The 15,085-nt window shown below is 63.6% G+C and overlaps 1 protein-coding gene across 1 annotated transcript in view; it reads left to right on the forward strand.

Moving 5' to 3' along the window:
* Positions 1-963: 963 nt before the first annotated feature.
* Positions 964-15,085, forward strand: part of Pank4 (pantothenate kinase 4 (inactive)) — a 28,170-nt gene continuing 14,048 nt past the window's right edge. The window contains exons 1-10 of the mRNA XM_042701917.1: positions 964-1,140; positions 4,677-4,759; positions 5,224-5,438; positions 5,738-5,921; positions 6,190-6,282; positions 6,592-6,745; positions 7,029-7,210; positions 7,699-7,780; positions 8,020-8,120; positions 14,355-14,510. Of these exons, the coding sequence (XP_042557851.1) occupies positions 987-1,140; positions 4,677-4,759; positions 5,224-5,438; positions 5,738-5,921; positions 6,190-6,282; positions 6,592-6,745; positions 7,029-7,210; positions 7,699-7,780; positions 8,020-8,120; positions 14,355-14,510 (1,404 nt within the window). The 5' untranslated portion in view covers positions 964-986. The remainder of the gene's footprint in view (positions 1,141-4,676; positions 4,760-5,223; positions 5,439-5,737; positions 5,922-6,189; positions 6,283-6,591; positions 6,746-7,028; positions 7,211-7,698; positions 7,781-8,019; positions 8,121-14,354; positions 14,511-15,085) is intronic.

Below are 15,085 nucleotides of genomic sequence, written 5' to 3' on the forward strand. Positions count from 1 at the left end.
TCAGAGTACTCCTCCAGCCCAGGGCCTACCAGTGGCCTCTTGGGGTCTCTGGTGAGCAGATCCAGCCCACATGTTTATTGCACAGCAGCAGCATTTGAGTGAGTGGGACTTGCTCTGGGTATGGAGAGAAGGCAGGGCACAGCTCAGTGCCAGGTGCCTTCTGCTCCAGGGAGCAGACCTGCGTGCCCCGGGGCAGGTTCCCTCCCCTGCAAGCACACACCCTTGGGAAGGAAGCACCTGTTTGGCTGTCTCCCCACGGAAGCCGTGCCAGGTCCCTGAGTACTGCGCTCCCAGGAGCCCGCTCAGCTGACAGTGATACTCTCAACTTGCAGACAGAGGCTGAGGACAGGAGACTCTTAAGTGACCTGTCCAGGACCACCAGAGGCAAGTGCTGACCCCACCCCCTCAGTTCCTTCCCAAGCATCCAGGGCCTCCTCACGAGGACAGGCCTTCAGGGAGGACAGGCCTTCCTCTCCTCACCCCAAGCCTTGCCCCCCCCCCCCCCCGGGGTCGTGCAGAAACCCTGCCTTGCATTAGGCGGCCTCTGCTTCCTTCTCCTTACACCCGTCAGCGTGCGCAGCTTCCTCGGCTGCTGGTCCCGGACACAGGAGGCCGGGGAGGGGGACCTCGGCTTCCACGGAGTGCACAGGACTGTCAGCACCGAAGGTCACATGTGGGGGGTGCAGAGGGCGGGTCACCCTCGCGAAGGTCAGGGGACATTGCAGCCGCACGCAGGGCCAAGTTCCCATCCGACCAGCGCGCGGCTGCGCGGGCCCAGAACACTCCCAGTTAACATCTGGCCGGCTGGGGTAAGCACCGGACCATCCCCGGGTGCAGGCCGGGCCTCCGGAGGACCCCTGGGACCGGCGCCCGGGCCGCCCCGCCCTCCCGGGGCGGGGCCGGGGCGGGGCCGGGGCGGGGCCGGGCTCATTAGCATAATGTATGCGCGCGGCGGTTAGCAGTCAAATCTATGCGCATAGATCTCCATGGCCGACGAGGCGCCGGGCACTTCCAAGATGGCGGAGTGCGGGGCGAGCGGCGGCGGGAGCAGCGGGGACAGCCTGGACAAGAGCATCACGCTGCCGCCGGACGAGATCTTCCGCAACCTGGAGAACGCCAAGCGCTTCGCCATCGACATAGGTGGCCGGGGGCCGCGGGCCGGCGCGGCGGCGAGGCGGGCGCGGCGGGAAGGACGACGGGCGGGGCGCGGGCCGCGCACGGCCTCGCCGGGACTTGTAGTCCGCGGCCCGGCGGCCCGGCCCGGCGGCGGCGGGGCTGCGGCTCCCGGGGGCCGGACCGGGGCTCGCCGGGGCTCGTAGTCGGCGCGGCGGCGGCCCTGGTGCGGTCCGGGGCGGGGGTCCGGGCGGGGGGCCCCGGGTCGGGGGTCCGGGGCGGGTCCGGGGCGGTGGGCCGCGGCGAGGCGGGTCCGGGGCGGGCCCCGGTGCGGTGGGCCGCTGTGAGGCGGGTCCGGGGCGGGTCCCAGTGTGGCGGGTCCGGTGCGGTGGGCCGCGGTGCGAGTCCCGGTGCGGTGGGCCGCGGTGCGAGTCCCGGTGTGGCGGGTCCGGTGTGGCGGGTCCCGGTGCGGTGGGCCGCGGTGCGGTGGGCCGCGGTGAGGCGGGTCCGGTGCGGTGGGCCGCGGTGAGGCGGGTCCGGTGCGGTGGGCCGCGGTGCGGGTCCCGGTGCGGTGGGCCGCGGTGCGGGTCTCGGTGTGGCGGGTCCGGTGTGGCGGGTCCCGGTGCGGTGGGCCGCGGTGCGGGTCCCAGTGTGGCGGGTCCGGTGCCGTGGGCCGCGGTGAGGCGGGTCCGGTGCGGTGGGCCGCGGTGCGGGTCCCGTTGCAAGGTCCCGGGGTCTTCCGCGGTTCGGAGACCACTCTGCCCCGACGGTTGACAGCTGGGCGCGCCGCCGGGGCTCGGGGCGGCCGGCAGGTTCTGGGGACCCTCCGCGCCCGCGCCCTGGCCGCGCCTCCCCGGCTCCGCCAGACCCCGACGCCCCTCCCGTGGACTCCCGGGACACCGAGGCACCGGAAGGGGCCCGAGCTTGTCTAGGCCCCTGTTAGGAAGTGGCGCCGACCGGATGGGAGCCCAACCCCCCTTTAGCTTGGAGGTCCATCTCCTGCTTGGGGTCCCATCCACTTGGGGGGTCCGTTTCCTGCTTGAGGGCCCATCTCCTGCTTGGGGTCCCATCCACTTGGGGGTCCATCTCCTGCTTAGGGTCCCCTCTCCTGCTTGGGGTCCCCTCTCCTGCTTGGGGTCCCCTCTCCTGCTTGGGGTCCCCTCTGCTGCTTGGGGTCCCATCTCCTGCTTAGGGTCCCCTCTGCTGCTTGGGGCCCCAACTCCTGCTTGGGGTCCCCTCTGCTGCTTGGGGTCCCCTCTGCTGCTTGGGGTCCCCTCTCCTGCTTGGGGTCCCATCTCCTGCTTAGGGTCCCCTCTGCTGCTTGGGGCCCCAACTCCTGCTTGGGGTCCCCTCTGCTGCTTGGGGTCCCCTCTCCTGCTTGGGGTCCCCTCTCCTGCTTGGGGGCCCATCTCCTGCTTGGGGGCCCATCTCCTGCTTGGGGGCCCATCTCCCACTTGGACAGCCCCATCTCCTTCTTGGGGCAGGTCCCATCTACTGCTTGCGGTCCCATCTCCCGCTTGGAGGGCCCATCTCCTTTGTGGGGGCCCCATCTCCTGTTTGGGGGGCCCCATCCCGGCCCCCTCGAAGCCCATGTGCTGTCAGCAGCCTGCTTAGACACGGGCTTCTCCTATTTCCTCTTCCCTAACCCAGGGCTGTGGGTCCAAGAAACCACAGCTGCCCGCGCCCTTGGCCACTCCGCTCTTCTGCGCTTCCAGATAGCGACCTTAGGTCAGCTGCACTGGCTGCTGTGCTGCTTTGGAAGCTGGAAACACCCAGGGACGACTTGTTTATCAGAACATGCCGGTGGTTGTGACCTGACTGGATTTCTGGGGGCAGTGAGGCAGGAAAGGGCCCCAGGTTGTCCTGCCCTTGCCCGGTGCCCAAAGCTGAAAGGAGCCAGACAGGTGGAGGAGAACAGCCCCGGGGCCCGGCAAACAGGAGTGTGAGTGCCCAGGCCCGCGGGCCACTGCACTCAGCGGGACTTGCCCGTAATCACTAGATTGGTGCCAGCCTCAGGGCGCAGAAGGCTGTACCAGGGTGTGCAGGCCTGTCTTCTGCCAGCTTCACCGTGCTCACTGGACCAGCACCTCGGCCCTTTCTGCTACCTCTGGGGGAAGGAGTAGGTAGCTACAGCCTTACCTTGGTGGGCTTCTCAGGGCAGAGCACTGTGCATGCAGGCACATGCCAGGGTGTCCTATTTGGGGTGTGGGTTAAATTTAACACCAAAAACACAGATTCTGGGACTTGGGACTTTGTAGTAATTCTGGCGCCTCCTAAAACCCATCTTTATGCCTGTGCAGTATGTGTGTGCGTGTGGGGGGGGGGGGGCGATTGGGGATTGGATAGGAAGCGTTTGGCATTGCTCTGGGGCCGGGCCAGGATGGGGGTAGGGAGGAGAGCTCAGGGGCTTAGGACAGCCAGGGAATGAGCTTAAGTCTGTGACATGTTCACTAACGGGACATGGGCTGGTCCACAGCCTGACCAGGCAGGACTGGCAGCCCTGGCACTCAGAAGAGGGCTTTAACTTGCTAACTAGGAGGACTTTGGCCTTCAGATACCTTTGGTGTTTCCACATCTGTGTGCAGACCCGAGTATTTGCTCTCACATATTCCCGTGATACCTTCGCACAGTGCAACCATTTAGAAATAACTGTAGCCTTCTCACTTGCCTGGTGAGAGGGTTCTTTCCTTACCACGATCCTGGCTGGCCCTGTAGGAAAAGCCGTTTATAGAACTCATTCTGTATTGCTGAGCTTTCTGTTTTTTCTCCTGCTTGTCGGTCGAGGGCCTTCAAACCCTTGAACACAGTTGTACCTTTTCTTTGCTCAGGAGGGTCGACAAGCTGTGGCTTGTCTTTGGCAGTGCCTTTTTGGGATTCTCTTCTCTGAAGTGTGTCTAAGGTGAACAAAGGCTTCTTGCTTTTCTGGGAGCTCAGCATCCACTTAGGTGCAATACCCCAGAGGCCACGGGGCCCCTGTGACATTGAGAGGCTGGTGCCTGGAAGCCTCTGTCTGACTTCCTTTGGACATTTGTGGGGCTTGGGCTAACTTGAACTCGAGCACCCAAGAGCCAGGAGGTTCTTTCTGGCCCTGGTCCCTGCCTTAGATATTGAAAACCACCCACCAACCATGAGGAGATGTGGTGTGTGTTCCTTATGCCGACGGGAAGCCAGCTTGTTCAAGTGAAAACCTGGGTGCATCAACTCATTTCCTTGGGCCACTATCAAGATCAGAATGTGAAATGGAATTTTCTTAAATGACAGTCGAGTGCACCGGATGCCGGATGGCACTGTCCCTCTGTTAGTGATCAGAGTGTACAGAAAGGAATCTTTGAATTCTTTGTCAGAGACCACACACTACTGGGATCGCTGTTCTCGGTGGTTCCCTTTCCCCGTCCTCTGTTGGGTACCAGTCGGGTACCGAATGCCTTGTCCATGGAGGTCACAGTCCCCCGGGGGAGGCTGTTCCTACAGCCCTGGCATTCCCCAGAGAGCTTGAGGAGGACAGTTTCCAGGCCTCCTCCATCTTGGTTCTGATTTTTGCCCTGTCTGTCTTCCTCTTGTAGGCGGGTCCTTGACCAAGCTGGCGTACTATTCAACGGTGCAGCACAAAGTGGCCAAGGTGCGGTCTTTCGACCACTCAGGGAAGGTGAGCCACCATGCCTCTCTGCTGCCCACATACGTCAGCTTGGCTGTTCTGGAAGTTTGTTTTCTTTACTTTTAAAGCTTTAGCAAGGATTTTATTTTAATATAACGAGTTGAAGTAGGGGGAAATTGAAAAAGAAGAGAAATTTTTCTTGCATGCCATTCCGGAAATGGAGTTAAGGCCTCCTGGAAATTGTAATATTGATACCCATCCCTGAGTCCTCACTTCGTCTCCCCTCTAACCCTCTGTGGGAACACCCCAGTTCCTGCTCCTTAGGGCAGGTCTTTCCTGCAGAGGCTTCCCGGAGGGCCCTGGGGTATCCTGGGTCCCTCCCTCCTCTCCTAGGACTCTGCCTTAGGCCCCACCTGCATGCTTTGTGATTGATGAGCTGTGGCACCTGGGGCAGATGGCAGCGCTGTGCTCAGAACCCCCTGGGCTTGTCCCCTCAACACCCTGCTGAATTCCAGGACACAGAACCAGACCATGAGCCCCCCTATGAGATCTCGGTTCAGGAAGAGGTGACAGCTCGTCTGCATTTCATCAAGTTTGAGAACACCTACATCGAAGCCTGCCTGGACTTCATCAAAGACCACCTGGTCAACACCGAGACCAAGGTCATCCAGGCAACAGGGGGTGGAGCATACAAGTTCAAGGACCTCATTGAGGAGAAGCTGCAGCTCAAGTAAGTGGAGAGGGGTCCCAGGAGAAGAGCCCCAGCCCCCTGGTGGCTCCAATGGGTGTGGTGTGGCCCTGGGCAGCTGGGCTCCCTGTTGCAGTTCCTGCCTTTACGCATGGGCGCTGCCTTGGCGTGGCCGCTGGAAAGCAGATCTGTCTGTCAGACTGAGAAGCTGAAGCTTGGCAGCGTCTCTGGGTTGTAGCTCGGGCACAGCCGAGCAGCTCTGTGCCATGGCCTGGCAAGCATACCACAGTTAGTCCCCTCTGGGCTGGGACTGCTCCACGTGGCCGGCTCTTTCTTTCCAGAGTGGACAAGGAAGATGTGATGACCTGCTTGATAAAGGGCTGCAACTTCGTGTTGAAGAACATCCCACACGAGGCCTTTATGTATCAGAAAGACTCCAACCCCGAGTTCCGGTTCCAGACAAATCACCCCAACATCTTCCCGTACCTTCTGGTTAACATTGGCTCCGGAGTCTCCATCGTGAAGGTGGGTCTCAACTTCTCAGAACTCTGAGCCAGTGACTCAGTGGCCACTCGTTGTCCCCTGTGTTGGAGCCAGTGCTGGGCACAGGGCCAAACCTGACACGTGTCACAGAGGCGGTGCCCAGGCTCATGGAGCCGATGGCTGAGGGGTGAGCAGGCCCTGCTGCCGGTATTGTGGCCACACCCCTGTAGCTGCTCTCGGGAGTGGACGGGAACAGCCCTGGCCGCGGTGGCCTCTGTGGCTGACTTGTCCACCCTCGCTCTTGTCCCAGGTGGAGACAGAGGACCGGTTTGAATGGGTTGGCGGGAGCTCCATTGGAGGCGGCACCTTCTGGGGCCTCGGGGCTCTGCTCACCAAAACAAAGGTATGCTGGCCTGTGGAGACCTCCGCTTCCTGCCCCTTTGCAGGAAGGTCTGTGGCTGGAAGGCTGTAAAGGGCCTGTAGTCCTGACACCGTATGGGCTCCGGACTCCCCAGCTGAGCTGGAGGGTTTGGGGGGCGGTGTAGATTGCCAGAGCAGAACCAGTGAGGTGGTCTGTGGCCTCCAATTTTCTTTTGCCTCTGACCTGGGGTGCTGAGGGGAGCTTTTTGTGTCCCTTTAGCAAGTTGGTTTCCAGGGTAGCGTGGACCCCACCAGCTGCGGGGCCCGTCACCACCCCGCTTTGCCCCTGCAGAAGTTTGATGAGCTGCTGCACCTGGCCTCCAAGGGCCAGCACGCCAACGTGGACATGCTGGTGCAAGACATCTATGGCGGCGCCCACCAGACCCTGGGGCTGAGCGGCAACCTCATCGCCAGCAGCTTTGGGAAGTCGGCCACGGCCGACAGAGGTACCTGCCTGGCCGCTGCCACCGGGGAGGGGGGAGAGACTGGGCTTGCAGAGCCGCCCGCGCCCACGGCTCCTGCTTGCTGCAGGCCTGGCCAGCGCTCCCGGAACATTAACACGTTCTGCTCGCCTTTGTTTCCAAGGAAGTGCGAGTCAGGAGAAGCGGGCTGGGTGGGATTTTCCTCCTTGAAAACAGCCTGGTGCAGCAGAGCCCGGTCCCGTGTCACACGCGCATGACCTGTCTGACATCGCCCCCTCACGCCCGGCTCTGCTTTCCTGCCCCTCAGAGTTCTCCAAAGAGGACATGGCCAAGAGCCTGCTGCACATGATCAGCAACGACATCGGGCAGCTCGCCTGTCTCTACGCCACGCTCCACGGTGTGGACAGGGTGTACTTCGGGGGCTTCTTCATCCGCGGCCACCCTGCGACCATGCGCACCATCACCTACAGCATCAACTTCTTCTCCAAGGTGACCCCCACTGACTATCCAGGAGGACCAACGTGCTGACCGGGGCTGTGGCTGGCCACAGGGCATGGAGACACTGGAGGCACCGGGATGGGGCCACATTCGCCACCCCTTGCAGCTGAGCTCCCCGGGGCCCTGACAGACCACCGGGAGACCCAGACCCACCCACCCGGCCTGGCCCTGCCCTCCAGCCATTTGCAGGCATTCTGCCATTCAGCAGTGTGACACTGCTGCCAGGCGCAGGCACTCCAGGACTTGGTCACGGACGAGAGCCTCGCCCAGGGCGGCTGGTGGGGCGGCTTCCTGGAGGACACTGTCTCCGCACAGGACCACCCTTGCGTCCTGGAGACCATGGGCTGCTCCCTGGCACTTGGGTCCTCCGGTCCCCGGGTGGCGTGAAGTTGTGAGCAGAAGTTGGGGTCTCGGGTGCAGTTGGTGTAGAACAGTGCTGACCGGACACTGACTGCTGTCTGTGGGCTTGGCTGTGGCAGGGAGAAGTTCAGGCGCTGTTCCTGAGACACGAGGGCTACCTGGGTGCCATCGGGGCGTTTTTAAAAGGAGCTGAGCAGGACAGTAAGTAGAGCGTGGCCGTGCGCACATGCATCTCTGAGTGGTGGCAGTCACACAGGCTGGGCCTGAGCTCACGGCTGTCTGGGGAGCCCGGCCGGAGGGGGGGGAGCGGCAGGCCTCAGCACGCCTCAAGAATGGGTATTTCTAGTATTTAATAAGTGATTTTGTCCCTTTTCCTCCCCCACTTTCCCCTTTTGAATCAAGGGCCAGGCTGACACGGTGACGGCTTCTCGTTTTTCCAGATCCTAACCAGTACAGCTGGGGTGAGAACTATGCAGGCAGCTCCGGGCTGATGAGCACGGCGCCCGAACTCTGCCTGGCGCAGCGGACGAGGAGCGGCACGGTGAGTAGCCGCCACCCGCCCCTGCGACTGCGACCACTCGCCTGTGTGGCTGCACCCCAAGGAGCGCCGGGGCTGGCCTCCCAGAGCCAGGCCTCTCCCCGAGGCGGGGCCGGGCTCCCGGCACTGCCTGCTCAGCTCCGGGCACCTGCCCTTAGTCCGTGTTCCGTCCTGTGCTTCAGGATGTCTGTTGTTCCCCGTGTGGATGAGGCCCTTTGTGTCTGGGCTTGTGCTCTGGCGGGAGGTGAGCTGAGCACGGTGCACCTGTGTGAGGCCTGCTGAGGCTCCTCGGCCCCCGCCAGCCGGCACCTGCTTGGCAGGGCTTGTCGCCCCACAGGCTCTGAGCTTCCCTGGTGATGTGCTGGGGTTGGCACGTGACTTCTGTACTCACTGTACACATTGGACAGGCTTTGTAAATGCCAGGGTGGCCGAACAGCACACATAGGTCCCAGGCTATCCCAGGACACACAGGTCCAAGGCCATCCCAGGACACGCAGGTCCAAGGCCATCCCAGGACACACAAGTCCCAAGGCTATCCCAGGACACACAGATCCTAGGCCATGCCAGGACACACAGGTCCAAGGCCATCCCAGGACAAGCACAAGTCCAAGGCCATCCCAGGACAAGCACAGGTCCAAGGCTATCCCAGAAGACACGCAGGTCCAAGGCTGTCTCAGGATGCAGAGGTCCACGTCATCCCAGGACGAGGCTGTGGCACTTCTTCTCTTCCTTGTTGAGCAGCTTCCTTTAGGGGTGAGGGCAGACCTCCTGAGGCTCGGGCGGCCCATGCGTGTTGCACATACATCCTTTCTGGGCCGGGTGCAGGTGGAGACTGCTCAGTGTCTCTGCCTGAGCACCTAATTCATGGAGTGCAGCTGCGATGCCTGCCCCGAAGTAAGCAAGGTGGGTGCAAGGACTTCCCAGGAGCGCCAGGAGCCCGGTTGATGCCCTGCTCTTGGGCTGGTGATGTGTCCTGCTGACAGATGGGCACCTGTCTGACGTTTTTGGGGTGGTTGCTTCCAGAAGAGCCAGAACCAAAGTTTCTTGAAGCTTCCTTTTGCCAGGAAGACTGGGTGGCTCTGAAGGCTACTTGTGCCAAGCAGGAGGAAAGCTAGGAAACTGGTGGTAGCCTCTGTACCCCTTTCCCCAGTTGGTACATTCCCTGCCATCTGGGGGCAGGTGTCTTGTCCTTCCGATCTCACTGTCCAGGCGGCCTTGCTCTGCCCCTCAGTGCAGGCCCACACACCCTGGTAAAGGGGAGCCCGGGTCCAGGTGTATGATGTCCCTGATAGTTGCCAAGGGCAAGGCAAGGTTGTCCCTGGTGGAGATCATGGAGATCACTTTGGGCTGGGCTGTGTCCCTTTGTATGTGTGTGTGTGTGTGTGGGGGGGGGGGGGGTCATGAGGCTTGAGCTCTGGGCTTGGGCGCTGTCCCTCAGCTCTTCAGCTCAACGCGAGCGCTCTACCACTTGAGGCACAGTGCCACTTCCGGTTTTCTAGTGGCTAATTAGAGATAAGAGTCTCATGGACTTTTCTGCCCTAGCTGGCTTTGAACTGTGATTCTCAGATCTCAGCCTCCTCAGTAGCTAGGATGACAGGCGTGAGCCACCAGCGCCCGGCTTGCTGTGTCCCTTTGATGGTTCCTCTGGACCAGGACACCTGCACTCCAGTGCGGTGCTCATTTCTGACATGCTCATGTGCTCGCTGCCAGTGACCGGGGCATACAGATGGCCACTGACGTAGCTAAGTGAGCTGAGGGCCGGTATGTGCTGGGCAGTCTGGCAGCCCTTTGTGGAAGGATGGATGTGGAGCCAGGGCACTGCCCGACGAGACTGAGGCACGGCAGCCCGAGAGAGGCAGCCCAGGAGACTGCGTGTCAGGAGGAGGTGGCTTGAGGGGACACGGGGACACTGGGTCAGGAGGAGGTGGTGTGAGGGGACACGGGGACAGTGGGTCAGGAGGAGATGGCGTGAGGGGACACGGGGGGACAGTGGGTCAGGAGGAGATGGCGTGAGGGGACACGGGGGGACACTGGGTCAGGAGGAGATGGTGTGAGGGGACACGGGGGGACACTGGGTCAGGAGGAGATGGCGTGAGGGGACACGGGGGGACACTGGGTCAGGAGGAGATGGCGTGAGGGGACACGGGGGGACAGTGGGTCAGGAGGAGGTGGCGTGAGGGGACACGGGGGGACACTGGGTCAGGAGGAGGTGGTGTGAGGGGACACGGGGGGACAGTGGGTCAGGAGGAGATGGTGTGAGGGGACACGGGGGGACAGTGGGTCAGGAGGAGGTGGCGTGAGGGGACACGGGGGGACAGTGGGTCAGGAGGAGATGGCATGAGGGGACACGGGGGGACACTGGGTCAGGAGGAGATGGCGTGAGGGGACATGGGGGGACACTGGGTCAGGAGGAGGTGGCGTGAGGGGACACGGGGGGACACTGGGTCAGGAGGAGATGGCGTGAGGGGACACGGGGGGACAGTGGGTCAGGAGAAGGTGGCGTGAGGGGACACGGGGGGACAGTGGGTCAGGAGGAGATGGCATGAGGGGACACGGGGGGACACTGGGTCAGGAGGAGATGGCGTGAGGGGACATGGGGGGACACTGGGTCAGGAGGAGGTGGCGTGAGGGGACACGGGGGGACACTGGGTCAGGAGGAGATGGCGTGAGGGGACACGGGGGGACAGTGGGTCAGGAGGAGGTGGTGTGAGGGGACACGGGGGGACACTGGGTCAGGAGGAGATGGTGTGAGGGGACACGGGGACAGTGGGTCAGGAGGAGGTGGCGTGAGGGGACACGGGGGGACACTGGGTCAGGAGGAGATGGTGTGAGGGGACACGGGGACAGTGCATCAGGAGGAGATGGCGTGAGGGGACACGGGGGGACACTGGGTCAGGAGGAGGTGGCGTGAGGGGACACGGGGGGACACTGGGTCAGGAGGAGATGGCGTGAGGGGACACGGGGGGACAGTGGGTCAGGAGGAGGTGGCGTGAGGGGACACGGGGGGACAGTGGGTCAGGAGGAGATGGCGTGAGGGGACACGGGGGGACAGTGGGTCAGGAGGAGGTGGCGTGAGGGGACACGGGGGGACAGTGGGTCAGGAGGAGGTGGCGTGAGGGGACACGGGGGGACACTGGGTCAGGAGGAGGTGGCGTGAGGGGACACAGGGGGACAGTGCATCAGGAGGAGATGGCGTGAGGGGACACGGGGGGACACTGGGTCAGGAGGAGATGGCGTGAGGGGACACGGGGGGACAGTGGGTCAGGAGGAGGTGGCGTGAGGGGACACGGGGGGACACTGGGTCAGGAGGAGATGGTGTGAGGGGACACGGGGACAGTGCATCAGGAGGAGATGGCGTGAGGGGACACGGGGGGACACTGGGTCAGGAGGAGATGGTGTGAGGGGACACGGGGGGACACTGGGTCAGGAGGAGATGGTGTGAGGGGACACGGGGACAGTGGGTCAGGAGGAGATGGCGTGAGGGGACACGGGGGGACAGTGGGTCAGGAGGAGATGGCGTGAGGGGACACGGGGGGACACTGGGTCAGGAGGAGATGGTGTGAGGGGACACGGGGGGACAGTGGGTCAGGAGGAGATGGCGTGAGGGGACACGGGGGGACAGTGGGTCAGGAGGAGATGGTGTGAGGGGACACGGGGGGACACTGGGTCAGGAGGAGGTGGCGTGAGGGGACACGGGGGGACAGTGGGTCAGGAGGAGGTGGCGTGAGGGGACACGGGGACAGTGGGTCAGGAGGAGGTGGTGTGAGGGGACACGGGGGGACACTGGGTCAGGAGGAGGTGGCGTGAGGGGACACGGGGGGACAGTGGGTCAGTAGGAGGTGGCTTGAGGGGACACGGGGGGACACTGGGTCAGGAGGAGATGGCGTGAGGGGACACGGGGGGACACTGGGTCAGGAGGAGGTGGCGTGAGGGGACACGGGGGCAGTGGGTCAGGAGGAGGTGGCTTGAGGGGACACGGGGGGACACTGGGTCAGGAGGAGATGGCGTGAGGGGACACGGGGGGACACTGGGTCAGGAGGAGGTGGCGTGAGGGGACACGGGGGGACAGTGGGTCAGGAGGAGATGGCGTGAGGGGACACGGGGGGACACTGGGTCAGGAGGAGATGGCGTGAGGGGACACGGGGAGACAGTGGGTCAGGAGGAGGTGGCGTGAGGGGACACGGGGGGACAGTGGGTCAGGAGGAGGTGGCGTGAGGGGACACGGGGGGACACTGGGTCAGGAGGAGATGGCGTGAGGGGACACGGGGGGACAGTGGGTCAGGAGGAGATGGCGTGAGGGGACACGGGGGGACAGTGGGTCAGGAGGAGATGGCGTGAGGGGACACGGGGGGATACTGGGTCAGGAGGAGGTGGCGTGAGGGGACACGGGGGGACACTGGGTCAGGAGGAGATGGCGTGAGGGGACACGGGGGGACACTGGGTCAGGAGGAGGTGGTGTGAGGGGACACGGGGACAGTGGGTCAGGAGGAGATGGCGTGAGGGGACACGGGGGGACACTGGGTCAGGAGGAGGTGGCGTGAGGGGACACGGGGGGACAGTGGGTCAGGAGGAGGTGGCGTGAGGGGACACGGGGGGGACACTGGGTCAGGAGGAGGTGGCGTGAGGGGACACGGGGACAGTGGGTCAGGAGGAGGTGGCGTGAGGGGACACGGGGGGACAGTGGGTCAGGAAGAGATGGCGTGAGGGGACACGGGGGGACACTGGGTCAGGAGGAGGTGGCGTGAGGGGACACGGGGGGACACTGGGTCAGGAGGAGATGGTGTGAGGGGACACGGGGGGACAGTGGGTCAGGAGGAGGTGGCGTGAGGGGACACGGGGGGACAGTGGGTCAGGAGGAGGTGGCGTGAGGGGACACGGGGACAGTGGGTCAGGAGGAGGTGGCGTGAGGGGACACGGGGGGACACTGGGTCAGGAGGAGGTGGCGTGAGGGGACACGGGGGGACAGTGGGTCAGGAGGAGGTGGCGTGAGGGGACACGGGGGGACAGTGGGTCAGGAGGAGATGGCGTGAGGAGACACGGGGGGACAGTGGGTCAGGAGGAGGTGGCGTGAGGGGACACGGGGGGACACTGGGTCAGGAGGAGGTGGCGTGAGGGGACACGGGGGGACACTGGGTCAGGAGGAGGTGGCGTGAGGGGACACGGGGGACAGTGGGTCAGGAGGAGATGACGTGAGGGGACACGGGGGGACAGTGGGTCAGGAGGAGGTGGTGTGAGGGGACACGGGGGGACACTGGGTCAGGAGGAGGTGGCATGAGGGGACACGGGGGGACACTGGGTCAGGAGGAGGTGGCGTGAGGGGACACGGGGGGACAGTGGGTCAGGAGGAGATGGCGTGAGGGGACACGGGGGGACAGTGGGTCAGGAGGAGATGGCGTGAGGAGACACGGGGGGACAGTGGGTCAGGAGGAGGTGGCGTGAGGAGACACGGGGGGACAGTGGGTCAGGAGGAGGTGGCGTGAGGGGACACGGGGGGACAGTGGGTCAGGAGGAGGTGGCGTGAGGGGACACGGGGGGGCACTGGGTCAGGAGGAGGTGGCGTGAGGGGACACGGGGGGACAGTGCGTCAGGAGGAGGTGGCGTGAGGGGACACGGGGGGACACTGGGTCAGGAGGAGGTGGCGTGAGGGGACACGGGGGGACAGTGGGTCAGGAGGAGATGGCGTGAGGGGACACGGGGGGACAGTGGGTCAGGAGGAGATGGCGTGAGGGGACATGAGGGGACAGTGGGGTCACTGAGGAGTCCCCGGTGCTGCGGAAGTGGGGTGGTGCTGAGGGACAGCGCCGTGGCGCGCTGGCGGGACAGATTAGAAATCTTGAGGTGTGGACCCACCCCCGCCAGGCCAGATGACAAGTCCAAGGAGTGTCCACGCAGCTCTAGGAAGGCGAGTCGAGGGTCTTGCATAGAGACGAAGGGGACTGTCATCTGCTTCTGTAGAGAACGCAAAGCTTAAGCTGTCTGTTCTTTCTGTCTTTTGTTGTTGTTGTTGTTGTGGGGCCTGAACTCTGGGCTAGGCGCTGTCCCTCAGCTCTTCAGCTGTAGACTAGCGCTCTGCCACTTGAGCCACAGCCCCACTTTTGGCTTTTTCTGCTTACGTGGTGCTGAGGACTCAAACCCAGGCCTCAAGCATTCGAGGCAAGCCCTCTACCACTGAGCCACCTTCCCAGCCCTGGTCAGTTCTTTCTGAAAGCAGACGGTTGCTACTCCTTGCCTTCCCAGTTCGACCTGCTAGAGATGGATCGCCTGGAGAGGCCCCTGGTCAGCCTTCCCCTCCTTCAGGACCCGTCCTCCTATGTGCCCGACACTGTGGACCTCACTGACGACGCCCTGGCCCGCAAGTACTGGCTGACCTGCTTTGAGGAAGCCCTGGATGGGGTGAGGGTCTGGGCCCAGGGGGAACCTGTGTGGGCACCCAGGGCTCCAGGGGCCCAGTCCCAGAAGCAGCTGGCTCCAGCCCTCCGAGAAGTTGCAGGGTGAAGACAAGGTGGAGGGCAGGGAGGGGTTTTCCAAAGCCCCACAAGCTGGGTTTAAGTCCAGGAAGGGCGATTCTGCTCTTGGGCACAAGGCAGCTCCCAGCTGCACAGCAGAAAAGCCAGAGTGGGGCGGGGGCCTGGATGCTGGCCAGTCCGCTCCTTTAGGCCGCCGGCCTGCTTCTGCTGAGCCTCCTGCCCAGCCGGCGGGCCTTGGGGGACCCGGCCACCCCACTGTGTCCCTGCTTCCGGAAACAGGATGCAGTGGCTTCGCACTGTGACGGAGTATCTGGCAGGAACAAAAAGGAAGACTTATTGCCAGGAAGCTCGGAGGGAGAGGCAGGGAAGGGCCAGGGCAAAAGCGTCTAAGACCCCCTTCAAGCCAGCCCACCACCCTTTAAGGCCCACCTCCAGCCATGACCCACTGTCCTCAGACACACCCCTTCCCAGGTGTCTGTTCACACCGACTGCGTCCGCCTC

The sequence above is a fragment of the Dipodomys spectabilis genome, unplaced genomic scaffold, assembly GCF_019054845.1.
Source record: "Dipodomys spectabilis isolate Male_0828 unplaced genomic scaffold, ASM1905484v1 ptg000299l, whole genome shotgun sequence".
NCBI classification, from domain to species: domain Eukaryota; kingdom Metazoa; phylum Chordata; class Mammalia; order Rodentia; family Heteromyidae; genus Dipodomys; species Dipodomys spectabilis.